The 16,142-nt window shown below is 43.7% G+C and overlaps 1 protein-coding gene across 1 annotated transcript in view; it reads right to left on the reverse strand.

Annotated features, from left to right (window-relative positions):
* AKAP10 (A-kinase anchoring protein 10) overlaps positions 1-16,142 on the reverse strand; it is a gene marked incomplete in the record, with an annotated part of 1,224,755 nt that overhangs the window by 811,644 nt on the left and 396,969 nt on the right. The window contains 1 exon segment of the mRNA XM_044054325.1: positions 6,288-6,386. Within this exon segment, the coding sequence (XP_043910260.1) occupies positions 6,288-6,386 (99 nt within the window).

Genomic DNA, 16,142 nt, shown 5'->3' on the forward strand with positions numbered 1-16,142 from the left:
GGAAGAGCAATTCCTTTGTTAGAGTAAGCCAAGGCAATACATTTCAAGATCCAATTAGCTAAGGTCACCTTAGTGGAACTGGAACTAGCAAAAGAGGCAAAAAGTTTTGATTTTCTGAAAGTTTTTGTCCTATCCAAGTAAATAACGCAACTGTCTGTGAATGTCAAGTAAGTGAAGCATGTTTTCTCCCTTGTTTTGTTAACTGGGGAAGAAGACTTGGAAATTAATAACTTGATTGATGCTGACCGCATTGGTCTGGAGCAAGAAAAAAGTTTCCCCAACAGGGTACTTAGCTTTAATGAAGACTTCGGTTCTGAAATTCGGATTTGAAAATCTCAGGAGTCGGCCGACCGGCACTTGTGAACTGCTTTTGCTTCGGGCACTGTGCGGCAAGAAAGATTGAAGAAAATGGCATCGGCTGCATCTTTTATACCCCTGGTGTACTGACGTCAGGGAGGAGGCGACAGCAACTGACGCCGGACCTAGACTTTGGAATTCAGGCCGACTGAGGGTAGCCTGCCAGCAGGATAACCCAAGAGTAATGACTGCAACAGTGAAACACGATGAACATCACCAAATGAGGCCCCAAGGGGTGTAGGATCCTTGACCGGAGGTCAAAGTAGAAAGGCACCCCTCAGAAAAGCCTTACATATTTTCAAGGACGCCAACGAAGTACAATCTTTATTATTATGGAAATTGGTGATGGCTGTCAATTGTACCTTGACTGTGGAGAAGCTAGCTCCTCCTTGAAAAATGAGCCAAGAAATCTAGAATTGCTGGGAGAGGAGCCATGAAAGATCTAACTGATGCTGTCGTGCCCAAATAGAAAATCTCTTCCATTTACTAGAATAAATTTTCCTGGTAGAGGCCTTATGAGATGTAATCAGAATCTTCCAAATGGAGAAGGATAGCCTGGTAGTTCTAGCCATCATTGGAAGTGGAGTAGCCAAGAGGTTAGCCTCAGGCAGAGGACATCTGGATGTTGAGAACCCGAAGTGTGGGACAGAAGATCCAGAAGGGGATTGAGAGTCCAAGGCAGACACATGAGATAAGACCATGGGAAAGGAAACCAAACTTGTTGAGGCTACAATGGGGCAATGAGGATGACTTTGCACTTTAACCTTTGAGATTTCTGGTGGAATTTGGGAATTAAGGGAAGAGGAGGATACGCATATAGAAGACCGTGGGGACCAAGCATGGATATGAGCATCTCTGGGAGATCCCCAGAGGGGGGATCAGGGCAAAGTACTTGCTACACTTGGCGTTGGAAGGAGAGGCAAAGAGATTGCAGCACAGTTGACCCCATTTCTGAAAGATCACGTTTGCCACTGATGAACTGAGAGACCACTAGTGAGGCATCACAATGGTTCTGCTGAGCTTGTCCGCTAGAATGTTTGACTTCCCCGGAATCTACATTCTTACTAGAAAGCGGTTGGAAGAGATCACCCATTCCTACAATGTCATGGCTTCTCGACATACGAGGTAAGACTTGGTTCGTCCCTGCTTGTTGATATACCAGACAACTGACATACTGTCTATCTGGAACTATGCTCATGGGAAGAGAGGCATGAAAGGTTTGCAACACTAAAATGACCGCCCTCATCTCCAGGACATCGCTGTCTAGAGGGGATCAGGTGCTTTGGACTGTCTGAACCAGCCAATGCCCGCCCCCCCCCCATCAAACTGGGAGGCATCTGTGGTCACAGAGGTCTTGAGAGGAGAGGTGATGAATGACCGTCCTGAGTACAGATCCTGAGCACAAAGCCACCATACAAGAGATTCCTTACAGACCCAAGAAAGGTTGATGGGGTAGTGCATGGGTAGCTCGAGAAGGGTCCAGTGAAGTACTCTCATGTGAAGGTGAGCTACCGGGAGAAGAGCTATGGTTACTGTTATGGACCCCAATGTTCCGAGAACAAGAAAAGGCAGGAGGAGGAGGATCAGATAGAATCTGCCTCACATTCAGCTGAAGAGACTGAATTCTGTCTAGGGGAAGGAAGGCAATGCACTGTGTTGTGTCAAGTCATGCCCCTATAAAGTCTATGATCTGGACTGAATCCAGTTTTGACTTTGGAAAGTTGATGGTCATGCCCAAGGATGCGACAAGATGAAGAAGACAATCCCTGGCTTGCAGAAGTCGATGTTTTGTGGGGGCAGTGAGAAGCCAATCGTCCAGACAAGGAAACATGTGAAATCCGAGCAGTCTCAGGTGAGCTGCAACTATTGCCATCACTTTGGTAAACACCCTGGGGACTGTGCTAAGTCCAAAGGGGGAGTACCCTGAATTGAAAATATGATTTGCTCCTAGCCAGAAGCGGAGGAACCTTCTAGAATGTCTGTCCATCTTGATGTGGTAATACTCACCCTGAAGGTCTACTGAGCACATCCAATCGTCCTTCTGCAGAAAGGGCAGAATGGACTCTATGCAAACCATTTGGAATTTCCTTTTGGCAACCGATTTGTTTAGGAAAGTGAGATCCAGAATTAGTCTGAAGTCCCTAGCTTGTCTTGGTACCAAAAAGAATCTGGACTAGATGCCTGATCCGAACTGGTCTGGGGGGAATGGGTTGGATGGCTCTTTTCTTCTCCAGCAGTTTTGTGATTTCTAGAATTGTCACCTCCCTTTGATTGGGTGGCACATCAGGGAGGTTTAGAGACAGTTTGAGGATTTTGAAGAGTGGAATGGTGTAACCTCTGGATATTATCTTTATCACCCAACGATCAGCAGTAATGGATTCCCCGGCTGTTGGGTGAAGGGAGAAACGTCCCCCGACTGCCTCCAGAATAGAGCAGTCGGGCAATTCCCTCAGGACTGACCCTTGATTCCTCGGACCCCCCCTCCCCGGCATGGGGGGCAGCGCTCTGCCTCTGGAGGAAAAATCTCCTTGTGAGTCCTGGAAAGTTCCCAGAGACTTTCGAAACCATAGCTTTTTACTGTCTCTCTGGTTCCTGGAATAGGGCTGTTGTGGAGTAGAAAAGCATATTCCGATAGCAGACAGGGTCTTCCCGTCTTTTTTGCACTGAGAGAGAGTGTCTCTGACTTTGGGACACCTTGAAGGTTTTCAAGAATTCACAGAGCGTCATACAGTCATAGTGCCTGATGGCAATGCCCGAACTGGCCACCCTTGAGGTACCCTCAGCCACAGGCGAGAGTAATCTCATGGACATGTTGGAGACAGAATGAAGGGTGGCCATTCTGGAGGAGATCTTCTTGTCCACTTCAGACATGGACCCGGGAAAGACTCAGAGATCTCCTTCATGAGCTTTCTCTGAAGTCTGACCGTGTGTGCCAAGTAATTCAGCACACAAGGGGAAAAGGTCACTGAAGAACAGACCTGCTTCCCAAATCTGTCCATTGCCCTAGACTCCCTGGCTGGGAGATGAACCAAATAGCTTTCTTGGGCCAACTCTTTCTTTGTAGCAGCTGCCACCACCATTGCATCGGCCAGGATTATCCTTAGTCCAGTGGAGTCTATCCATAGGAGCTCTAACAATTTCATCTGGGCGCTTTGGTACAGGGTCTACGCCCTGGTAGAAATTAGGTCAATAAAGGGGTCAGCATGGGGGGAGCTTAGGATGTAGATGGACCGGTTACAAAGGCTTCAGGAACATGGACTCAGAGTCAAATTTGTGGACGGACCACACACACCTTTCTGTATCAGGATCGCCATGATGTCCCCAAAGCAGACATCCTCAGTTGGGGATCTGGGTGAAGCTTCCCCTTCATCCACAGTCTACGTCTTTGGTCAGGGATTCTGGCAGGGAATCCAAGTGCCTTCTTTTACACATATGCTTCCTGTGCACCTCCTTGGGAGGATCCTCCAGGGAGGTGTCAGAAGACTTGAGATGCTCCTGAAGGGGAGCCGCTTGCAAGCTTCTTGGAACAGGCTGTCTCAAGGTAGACAGGATAGAGGGATTCAAAGCAGCCAACTCAGAAGGGAGAGAAGTTGGGTCTGAAAGGGGGGTGGGCTGAAAGAACCCTCTCCGCTACTTCAAAGGCCGAGAGTGAACGAGACTCCAAGGACAACTCCGTCTGGGTCGAAGCCCTGGCAACTCCTGCTGCTGAAGGCAGAGTCTGAGCTGAACTACTGAGCGCCAAAGCACAGATGGGAAGGGATAGCTGCGAATGCCTGGCAGCTGAAGCCAACTCCTTGGACCTGACACCGAAGTTACAGCTCCAAGTCAGTAAGGCCCGAAGACATTGGAGCCAAACTGTGTCTGTCGGTGCCACCGTCTCAAAACTCGGGATCCTCTGACACGAGGGCTCCAATGCCAAAGGGGGAATTGGAGAAGGAGAGTTAGGCAAGAAAACGGGCTGAGTGCCCACAGCTCCAGAGGAAGTCGGGGCAGGTAAAAGTCCCAAATGAATTTGCACCTTCAGAAATTTCCTCATCAGCCTGTCCACCTCGAACTCTGAAAGGCTTTGGGAGGACGTGCCAGAAGAAGCTGTTGACCTCAGCCTGGAGTGGTGCCTGGGCAAAGCCAGAATGGGAGATTTAGGCAGGGGACCCGCCGGCTCCAGAGAGAAGCATGGAGATCAGTGCCAAAGGGAAGCTGAAGTGGAAGAGTGAGTTTTAGTCTGTGGTTCTCCTACTGGGATTGAAGTCTTGTCGGAAGACTGCTTCCATTTGTCCATCTTTGCACTTTTCAGCCACTTTCTTAGAGGGGGTTTGAGCCCCTGAAGTGGACTCCACTAAAGAGGGGGGGGGAGGAAGGGAGAAGACCCCTGAGGATTAGCTTATTCTTCCTGTCTATAAGCATGTGCTGACTGAAACCCACACAACCAGAACAGGAGGAATCTACGTGGGCCGCACCCAAACCATGCACAGAGTGTGGGCATCAGAAGGTGGAATTTTATGCCCACGATCAGTGCACTTCTTACAGCTTGCTGACTTAGAATCAGCCACAGCAGGAACTACAAGAACACTAAGGAAAGGGAAGAAGTAAGAAAGTAGAGAAGGAGAGAGACCCTACTTCTAGACGCCCTTCTACACTAAAGTAAACATTTTCTTTTTTTTTTTAGCTGGCTAAGGGTAGGGGATAAAAATAAAGAAAAAAGGAGAAAAAGGGACAATTTAGAGCACTTACATACCACAAAAAACAATCAAAGATTCCCTGGAATGAGCTTAGCTTCTTCTGTGCATGGTGGAGCTTACAATTGCTTTTCTCAAAGAGTTATTTACCTGGCTACATGTGCATCTTGTCCTGCTTTCTATGTGGGAAAAAACTAAGAACACTTTGAACAAGCATATCTATCAACGTGTTTACAGTATTCAACGTAAGGACAGTAAAAGTGCACTGGCCAGGCATTCCATTGTTTGTGACAAATTCACCAAGTTTACATTTCTAGTTCTTGAACAAATACAAAATTCCCCTTATGTAGGGGACTGGCAGAATAAACTGGTTCACTGGGAAATTATATGGCAGATTAAGCTGGACGCTGCCAACTTTCCCGGTTTAAATAATAGTACTTCTATCAGCAGTGAACTAAAAAGGAGAGCCAGCAGAATATGACTGTGTTTTTCACGAAACATTTTTTGTTTAGTTATTTTTTTGCCTAGTTTGTATTTTTGTGTTTTGGTTCAGGTTTGAAAAATTTTGACTTATTTCTAGTGCTGTTACTTGAATTTTTTTCTGTTTCACAGTGATTTCAGTTACAACATGTTGTGATTGGTTTACATGAGAGGTGTGTCTTCTGCACTTAAGTTTTAAAATGGCTTCCAAAAGTGTATTCATAGTTCTGAAAATGTACAGATGAAAGTGCTCAACTGTGGAGGTTTTTAACTTACTTTTGGTATTAAACATACTCTTCAACAAGTTTTGAGTTCAGTGGCTAACTTGCTGGTTATTTTGCTGTTATTAGCTACTGTTTTCTTCCAGTACCAGAGCTGCACTTTTGTTTCTTCCTTTGGTATAAAAATATTTAAAAACCTGTAAATAGTCCCACAGTGGTGTTAAAATGTAGGAAACACCGACTCATGATGAAATAAACATGTTTTTTGAGTCTGTGGGTATGGTTCTCCTTTAATTGAAACTTGCTCTTGTTATAGGTAAGCATTTGTGTAACACAGTCACTGGGTAACCTCAAAAGAAAAAAAAATCAATGCAAAACATAATTATACCATCCAAATCTGAAAACTTCTTTCAGATCTGATATGCAACAGATTAGATACAAAGTGAGAATCTATATGTCAGAAGGCAATCATAACAAATAAAAAAACACAAAAGAAAACTGGTAATTCAACATCATGCTTTCCATAGCAGAAGAAGCAGTGTCAGGCTCTTACCTACTATATCATTCCTTATTGGTTCTGTAATTGGTATAGGTCTAGCAGCATCAGGTGAAATATATTTGGTAAAAATATTAACAGCATCTCGTTCGATACCTTTAAAGGAGAGAGGGAAAGAGAGACAAATAAGAAATAAAATAAAAAAAAAATCACTGAAGTCTTTACTTATCAATTTTCCAAATCTTTAATTGTCAATATAATTTATTCTTCCATGATGTGACAAATAGTGTTAAATCAGTCATGCAGCAAGAGAGCAAATCCCAGTTTCACTATGGTTTAGAATATCTATCAACTGCCAGGTAACAGGACTGGAAATTGGATGAGCTGAAGGATGTCTATCACTAATGGGTGTACTCTGTTAGTACAACTACAGCTGGGATAATAACCAGGATGTGACCATCATGAAGAAAATAAACACATTCTTGGGGCATGTTAAATAAGCTGTCCATCACCATGCCGCTACATCATGAGATGGGAAGCTCTCTTCCCAGCTGCTAAGTTAACTGAGAGCTAGGACTATGGTATAAGGAACCAGATAAGCAACAAAGAAGCCAAGAAACATAAAATCAAGAGAAAAATGAGTGTACTTCTCATCTAATCAGTCTACATGTGATTGCATACTTTTTCTATGTAGTATACCACTTTATCCCAAAACATGAATTAAATATTCTCCTATACATATCCTAAGCACACATGGAATGTCCAGTATTTTTCACACATATGGCTTGTGGCTGGTTAACACAGTCCACTGCAGCAACAAAGTGCAGACACATATGACAATAAATGGAAGTGAGAGGCACACTGACTTGAGGTTCAGTTCAAAGCATTATGTACAGGAAAAGGACAGACTGCAGCAATTTTAAATAGGAAGGTAGTAGTAATGTACAATAGCAGACAAATGTTAAGTGACATACTCACTGTAAACCTATGTTTCTGAAAAACTCTGGCAACAAGATCCAGCTAGAGGACTCGACTAGCATGCTGAGCATCTCAACTCAGAAGTTTCATTTTCTCTCAATATTTTCAGCCCTGCCCTCCTTTCTCGTATTTTACTGGTGCTAACAAAGCTAAGCATAAATAAAGCATGTGGAGGATACCAGTTAAACTTCATTATTTGAAGATGTATATAGTTCTGTGTGTTTGTATTAAATTAACAGATTCTGGGGGGGGTTTATTTTTTTCTGTTTGAGGGTTTCCATTAAAACAAAAAAGTCTTGTAAAATGTGACATAGGTTCCAAAGTTGATAAGAAAAAAAATGGGGACACAGGTTGACAGCAACCTCACCTTCGACCACCACATTGCCACTGTGGTCGGAAAGTCCTTCTGTGTGGCACATCTCATTACCAAGGGTTTTGCATCCAGGAAGAAAGAGGTCATCATCTCTCTCTCTATTCTTCCCTCATTAGGCCAGTCATCAAGTATAATGCCCCAATTGGCATGTACCTCACTAGACACATGCAACAGCTGGAAAGGCCAAAAAAGTACCTCATGAAGAGGATCCTAGGCCTTAAACATAAGTCCTACATGGACAATCTCAAAAAATCCAGCTATTCTCTCTCATATCGTCTACTAAGAGGCGATCTCTGCTTGACTTACAAAGCCATGTCTGACCCATTTCTGTTAGAAATGCTACATCTGAAGAAATCCCACTCCCTCTGCACCACACGCTCTAGACACCTTAACCTCATTACCACAATCAACAAAACATGCTGGAGGGACAGGTTCATAACCCAGAGACTGCCCATGCTCTGGAATAGACTTCCCATACATGCCAAGCAGAGCATCTCACAGACCCTCTTCAAGAGAAATCATGATGAGTGGATGGGAAATAGAAACTTCATCCCAGGGATCACTCCACTGGCTCTACTTAATAGAGGCACTGGGAACTAACGTCGGGCGGTGAGATGCCAGGGCACTTCTACGGGCTAGGCTTGTAAAGGCTCCAGGGCCATTAACCTAGTACACACCTATGAACCAATAAAGGATTAACCTGCCAAACATTAGCGGATGTACGTATCTCAAAAGCTGGAAATAGGCATTTAAAAAAGCTTCATACATAACAGGTGGGAATAAAAATGTCTCCTCATAATGGAAAGACTTTCCATATTATCCTGCAATGTGTATGGTCTCACAGGTACAGACAAAAAAGAAACATCATTTAAATATATTAAGAAGTGCAGAGTGCAAATAGCACATTTGGAAAGAACTAAGCGTATGAATTTGATAAAGAAAGGATTTCAGGATGGATATTCAGCAGAATATCAGGGACAAATGAAAAGAGGGGTACTTATATTACTTGTTAGAGGCACTCACAATGATAGAATGGGAGAAAGATAATAATGGCAGATTTGTGGTAGTAAGGAGCTACTGACAAGGGATGTGGATTATGCTGGCTGTATTTATATTTCACCTAAAACTATTATGGAGCTTAAAAAAATGGGAGAAAGTAGCTTTTTGCAGGTAGTATTACTTATAGTTAGGACTGGAATTTGATTTGCAACAATAAGGATGACTCTGGAGGGCATAGAAGGAAAGTATAACAAATGAGGGTAAATTTCTGAAGAAATGTTTGAAAAAAGTTGGTATGGAAGATGCACATTCAGTAGCAGAAACTTGGAGAAAATGTATATGTAGTGCATGGAGTGGTGATTACACTCAGATATTTGAAGAAAAGACAAATCAGTTAAGGACTAGAGTGGTGCAAGACCTGACCTTAACAAATGTTAAACACCCCTGCTTAAGTTGTTAAGGTCGGGTCCAGTGCTAGGCAGCAAAATCTGCCAGTACTGACCAGGAAATGACAGTGTCAGAAATAAAAGATCTGGTTCTGCCTGCTCTATGCACTGATAAGGTGTCCCTTCCTTTTACAAACGAAGAAAGTAGCCAGAATAACAGGATGTGTGTTCTGTTGCATTTTCTCTTAAGGGCACGAACTCTGAAACTCATTTGTATGTCAGTATTCAGTGACTTCAATCTTCTGTGAATTGTCGAAAAACCACAAACTTTATGAGAAAAGATCAAACGAATGAGGCAAAAATCTGGACATTCTGGGAAAATCTAGAATGTTAGGAATAAAAACAGCTGAGGGTAAATATAAGGGAACTGTGCATTACACTGCCTTTCTGACAGCGGTCCCTAAGTGGCTAATTGCTTTACGGCTCTGAAAGCCAGCAAAAAACTTAGCATTTTTTCGCCCCTCCCCCCCTTTTTAATGCCACTATTAGTACAAGCACCATATAAAGCTCCATGCACTACAAAGAATTCTGATCGGATCCTGACCATAGCCCTAAATTATGTGTGTGTTCTTGATATGGATGAGAAGAATCACCTCTCGAGCTTCACTCTGTGAAACTGTACTAAAATGAAAATGTTTTTGATCTGCCAGGAAAAGCTACTTTTACATATTCTGCATTTGTATTTTAATTTTGAATACTGTTATCTAACATGCTACTTCTAAATTTTGTACTTAAAATTTTAGGTGCATCAGATGATTTGATTACAATTTTTGTACTATCAACTTGGATTTTTTGTGCATGATTCATCTGTTTGCATACTGGCTCTTTTTTCCCAATGCCTCTTCTAAAAAGTGATTACTTATGTTGAATCAGTGGGACCATCCTTGTAAACAAATGCTAATTAATTAATTAATTAATTTAGACAAATTGTATAGACAAGGAGTGCATAGTGGCAACTACTGAAATTGGAGAAGCCATGCATCCAGTCAGTCGGAGTGTATGTCTGGATAAGTCTTGCCTGATGTGTGGGTTAGTAGAGCTCTTGTGGGTTCCAAACACTGGAAGACACATGCTAGTATACAGAACCAGATATTCTATAGCCACTGTGCAGCTAAGAGAACTACCTTCAATTTGTAAAACTTTGTCTACAGTAAGATCCTATTCAAAAGAGCAAATTAAGGAAAGTATGCAGGAGTCCAGATGACCAGTTCTTGGCAGCAGCATTACAATAAATTGAATATCAACAGCTAGAAAGAATAATTTGAAAAGTGAGGGGGTGCTTTAACAAGTGGAAGGGGAACTTGGAAAGGGTCTAACAGAAGTTAAAAGGAGGGGTAATGAGAAAGACTGACTTATTAATAACATCATTTCTACTGAATCATTTAATGCACTATGTTAATGATTTGTATAAAGTGTTAGAGTCTTGCTAAAGGAAAAGTACAGTTTTGTACCTACCATAAATGTAGATGTTCGAAGATCCACATTGCTGCAGTCCTTACACTTGGGTAGTCCGCTGTCCTCGGTCGGCCCGAATATCAAAGTATAAGGCTGACGTCGGTCAGGGTGCATTTGACTGACGTCAGGACGTCAGGGTACAAATGCGCATGACCGACGTCATATCCTCAGTCTTTTCTTGCCCCAGATGTCAGAAGACCCTAAAAATAAAGGTCAAAACCAAAAGACAGCAAACAACCAACCAACCACCCTTGCACTAACTATATGTACAATATATACAATATACACAATATGTACAACCCAACCCACACAACCACCTCTAACTACAGAGGGAAGGAGGGAGTAAATTGGACTGCAGCAATGTGGATCTTGAACATCTACATTTATGGTAGGTACAAAACTGTACTATGTTCTTCATCTCACATTGCTGCAGTCCTTACACTTGGGTAGAATCCCAAAGCAGAGGTAAGGGAGGATGGCTAACTACAAGGAAGCAGGAGCCGCCAAAATGCCCTGCAAAACAGCAGTGGCAAAACCAGCCCTGGACTTAGAGTAAAGTGGCAGGTGATAATGCCTAGAGAAAGTATGCACAGAACTCCAAGTAGCTGCCTCCAAAATATCCTTGGTTGCCACTCCCTCAAAAAGCTGTTGAAGTGGCAGTAGCCCTAGTGGAATGAGGCCTAATCCCAGCTGGAATCTCCTTGCCATGATGGGAATAACAGAAAGCAATGCAAAACCCAATCCACTTAGAAATAGTTTGTTTTGACACAGGCTTGCCCTGAGAACTCAAAGCAAAAGAAACAAACAACTGCTGAGACTGCCTGAACCCTTTAGTTCTGTCCAAATAATAACGCAACTGCCTGTGAACATCTAAAGTGTGCAAAATCTTTTCCCCTTTATTTTGGGGATTTGCATAAAAAGTAGGCAAATGAATAGTTTGGTTTAAAGCCACACTAGAAACCACCTTAGGCATAAAGGAAGGATTAGTACGTAATGATACCCTATCCTTATGGAAAATCAAGAAAGGCTCAACCGCCATAAGGGCCTGTAATTCAGACACCCTTCTTGCAGAGGTAATGGCCAATAAAAAAGCAGTCTTCCATGATAAATATTTCAACTCAGCAGTAGCTGCAGGCTCAAAAGGTTGTAGAGTGAGTTTCTCCAACACAAAATTGAGATCCCAAGCAGGAGCAGGAGCTTTTCGTGGAGGTCTTATATTCTTTGCCCCTCTAAGAAATTGCTTGAACAAAGGATGAGAAAACAATGGTGGGTCACAATTATAGTGAGCTGAAATTGCTGCAGCATGAACCTTAATAGAAGAGAAAGACAAACCTTTGTCCAGTAACTCAGTAAGATATTGAAGAGCCACACTCAAATTAGGCCCAGAAACATCAAAATCTTTTGCTGCACTCCAAAATAAAAATCTCTTCCATTTATCCGCGTACACTTTCCTTGTACTAGGCCTTCTAGCTTCCAAAATAACATTCAAAACTTGCTGAGGAAGTGGAGGCCCACTATGGTTCAAAACAGAATATGCCAGGCTGTTAGGTGCAGAGAGTGAAGCTTGACATTGAGCAAATGGCTGTCCTCCTGTGACAACAGGTGCGGAATCGAAGGCAAAGGCCATGTAGGCTTCCGTACTAGACTTCTTAGTAATGGGTACCAGTGCTGTCGAGGCCAATCTGGAGCTATTAAAATCATCCTTGGCTTGTCCTGTCTGACCTTCAGAAGTACCTTTGGGAGGAGAGGCAGAGGTGGAAAGGCATACACATGAAGATTGCTCCAATTGAAAGAAAGAGCATCCACTCTCCAAGCTGTGGGATGAAACCTTTTTGTGCAAAACTTTGGCAGCTGATGGTTTAGAGGAGAAGCGAACAGATCTATGTCTGGAGTTTCCCATGACACTGTCAATTTCTGAAATACATGAGGATCCAATTTCCACTCGTGGGGATCCATAATTCGTCTGCTCAACACATCTGCTAAGGAGTTCTGTGCTCCTGGCAGAAACCTTGCCTGAAGAATGAGCTGTAAACTGAGAGCAGTCTCCCACAAAATCATTGCTTGCCTGCATAGAGGATAAGAATGCGTTCCCCCTTGCTTGTTGATGTACCACATGACAGTTGTGTTGTCTGTTAGAATCAACACCTGTCCTGGAAGAAGGAATTCCTTGAAAGCTATTAATGCAAACTGGACTGCTAACATCTCCTTCATGTTGATATGTAGATGTTGTAGTCTGACAGGCCACTTGTCTTGTATCCACTTTCCATTTAGATGAGCTCCCCAAGCTTTGTCTGAGGCATCTGTCGTTAAAATCTGACTCGCCTCTGGCCGGGTCACAGAGAGTCCCTTGTTTAGGTGACATTCCTGAGCCCACCACAAAAATTCCTTCTGAATGCAAGGTATTATTTGAATGACAGTGTCCAGATCCTGGCAGTGCTGTGTCCATACATTTTTGAGATACCATTGTAGCTTCCTCATATGCAGTTTGGCATTGGGAAGCACCAGAATACAAGATGCCATGAACCCTAAGGCTTGAAGGACTGTCCTTGCAGTCAGCCCGGACTGATGAGACAGTTGATGGAAGTAGAGGGATAGACTCTTTTGTTTGTCCTGGGTTAAAAAGGCCATCTGGGATGCTGTATTCAGTCTCACACCCAGAAAGCACATGTCTTGAGAGGGTACTAGACTGGACTTTATTTCGTTCACAGAATACCCTAGGCATCTTAGCACTGCTATCACATATTCCAAATGATGAAGAAGCTCTTCCCTTCCTTGAGCCAGAATTAGGCAGTCGTCCAAATAAGGATAGATCTGTATTCCTTTTAGTCTGAAGAAAGCTACCACTGGAGCCAGAACTTTCGTGAACACTCTGGGCGCAGTAGATAAGCCAAAGGGCAATGCAGAGAACTGATAGTGAGAAGTCCCAGCTCGAAACGCAGATACTTTCTGCAACTGAGTCTGATAGGAACATGAAGGTAAGCCTCCTTGAGATCCAAAGTTACCATCCAATGATCTTTGCCCAGCAGAGGTAAAAGCTGCTGCAACGTCAACATTTTGAACTTGGGAATGTCCAGATAAGTGTTGAGGATAGATAAATCCAAAATTGGTCTCCACGTGTTCCCCTTCTTTGGTACTAGGAACAGGCGAGAATAAAATCCTAGGCCCACTTCTGGCAGAGGGACCGGCTGTATGGCCCCTAGTTGGAGCAACAGAGAAACCTGTTTGTGAGCCTCTATTCTTTGTTGAGGAGGAACGTCTGGCATGCCTTTGAAAGGAGGCAAGGTATGGAAATAAAACCTGTAGCCGTGGTGTATGATATCCAATACCCATCTGTCCTGGGTAATTAAACTCCAATTTTCTTTGAAAAGTGCCAACCTTCCTCCCAAAGGTGCTGCCAGGCGAGCAGGCTCTGGCAGCTGAAAAGGTAGGTCATTGGGTCTGCTTACGAAAGGACTGACCCCTGCCCTCACCCGAAGCCTGTGCAGGAGAACTCCCTGTTCTAGGCCTGAAAGAGCCCTGAGCTCTGCCCTTACCACGTCTAGATCTACCCCTAGACTGGGAATCATAAGAAGGATACGTCCACCCTTTAGTAGGCCAATTTCTACTAAACTTTGGAGGCTGGACCTGCAAAAAATCTTTAACAGTCTGCATAGACTTAGCCTTGTCTTCCATTTTCTTTAAAACTGTCTCAACAGGAGGACCAAACAATACGTCAGATTGTAAAGGAGCATCTAAAATCCTTGTTTTAACATGTTCAGACAAATTCTGATCCCTCAGCCAGGCGTGCCTGCGAAGAACTGACCCAGTGGCAGCCACCCTAGACGAGGCCTGTACAGCATCAAAACCACATTGCAAAGAATGCTTACCCACCTGTTCAGAAACATGCACTAAATCTTGCAACACTTTACAATCAATACCTACTGCCAGAGCATCAACCTTAGACTTCAATTGTGAAAGGAGATAGTTTTGGTATTTCAACATGTGAAACTGGCAATTCAGAGCCCTCATAGCAAGAGTAAAAGAAGTATAGACTTTCTTTCCCCATCTATCCAAGGCCCTAGCCTCCTTGTCTGCAGGAACCGGATTTTTAACAACAGAAGCCTTAACACCTTTAGGCCCCTGGCTAACAGTTTCTGGGTCTGCCCTAGGACTCTTAAAAGATACTTATGAGCTTCAGGCACCCTGTAATACCTATCCGGCTTAACAGGAGCAGGAGGCAAAGAATCAGGATTAAGAGAAGCCTCTGTAAAAACATCTTCCACTACATCCAAAACAGGAGGTATAGCCAAAGGCCTATGCTGGGGTAAAAACAGAAATTCCCTAAGCCTTTTCCTGGAATCAGAGAAGTCCTGACCTTCCCACTTAAAATGCTCCCTCATGGAATGAAGAGTTTCTGAAAAAGAAAAATCCTCCGGAGGAGTAGCAGAAGGAGTAGAATCATCCACATCAGAATCAGAATAATGAGAGTACTCCTGCAAGTCTTCAGCCGAAGACTCTGAAACATCTGAAGCCTGCTCAAACCCCCCCAGCTCAGGCTCCACCCTAGGTCTCTTATCAGGAGGGGGCATAGAACCCCTAATCAAAGTAATCAAATCTTCTGCCATTTTAAGCATATGCTTCTTGGGCACAGTACCTGAAGAGCTAGGGGTAACACCAACTGAAGCTAAACCTGGCCTGCCCCTGGGAGAAGCCTTTGAAACAGAAGGAGAGGGCCTAGCCACCTTAGGAAGGGAGGGGAGTATAGTAACCTGAGAAGCCCCCTCAGCCTGACTCGCCTCCTGAGAGGCCACATCTTGCAATAATAAGGTCTCACCCTGGGAAGACAAAGAAACCTCCCCGGTGGAGCCACCGGCTCCACCGACACCTCTAAAGAACCGGTGTCCGGTACAGACGGCTCTTCTAGCCTAGGCTTAACTGCCTTGTCCTTGCGCTTCTTCGAAGAAGCGGGCGTCGGAGCATCCGACGGCATTTTATAGTTGCACCGCTTCCCAAAGACTAACCTTGCACAATCCAACCTTCTCTTTATAGTGCGTTTATTAAATCTAGCACAAGAGCGACAGCCAACAACGTCGTGCTCAGGCCCTAAGCAAGGAATACACAAAGTATGATAATCTCTATGCGGTATCTGTTTCCCACAAGAAATGCAATTATTGACTTTTTCTGACATCCGGTAAATGACTGAGGCAAGAAAAAACTAAAATATTCCCCAACTGGGTACTTAGCCAACTTTAAACTCGGTCTGAAACTTCTAAATCGAAAAATCTCAGAACGCCAACCGGCACTTGCAATGCTGCTTCTGCATCGGACCATGCGGCAAAAAAGACTGAGGATATGACGTCGGTCATGCGCATTTGTACCCTGACGTCCTGACGTCAGTCAAATGCGCCCTGACCGACGTCAGCCTTATACTTTGATATTCGGGCCGACCGAGGACAGCGGACTACCCAAGTGTAAGGACTGCAGCAATGTGAGATGAAGAACATCTATGATGTAATATTTGAATATTAAAATCTTTTGAAAAATGTGGAAAACACAATTATAAAGCTAAAGAACTTCTTGGCAACAGCGACCCACAAGGATAAACCCACAGATAATATGAAAGAGAGAAAGTTACTACACTTACTACTACTTAAGGAGGTGAAAAGAATGCAGCATAGTTTC

Source organism: Protopterus annectens, chromosome 13.part0 (assembly GCF_019279795.1).
Source record: "Protopterus annectens isolate FY-2018-M chromosome 13.part0, PAN1.0, whole genome shotgun sequence".
Taxonomy (NCBI): Eukaryota; Metazoa; Chordata; order Ceratodontiformes; family Protopteridae; genus Protopterus; species Protopterus annectens.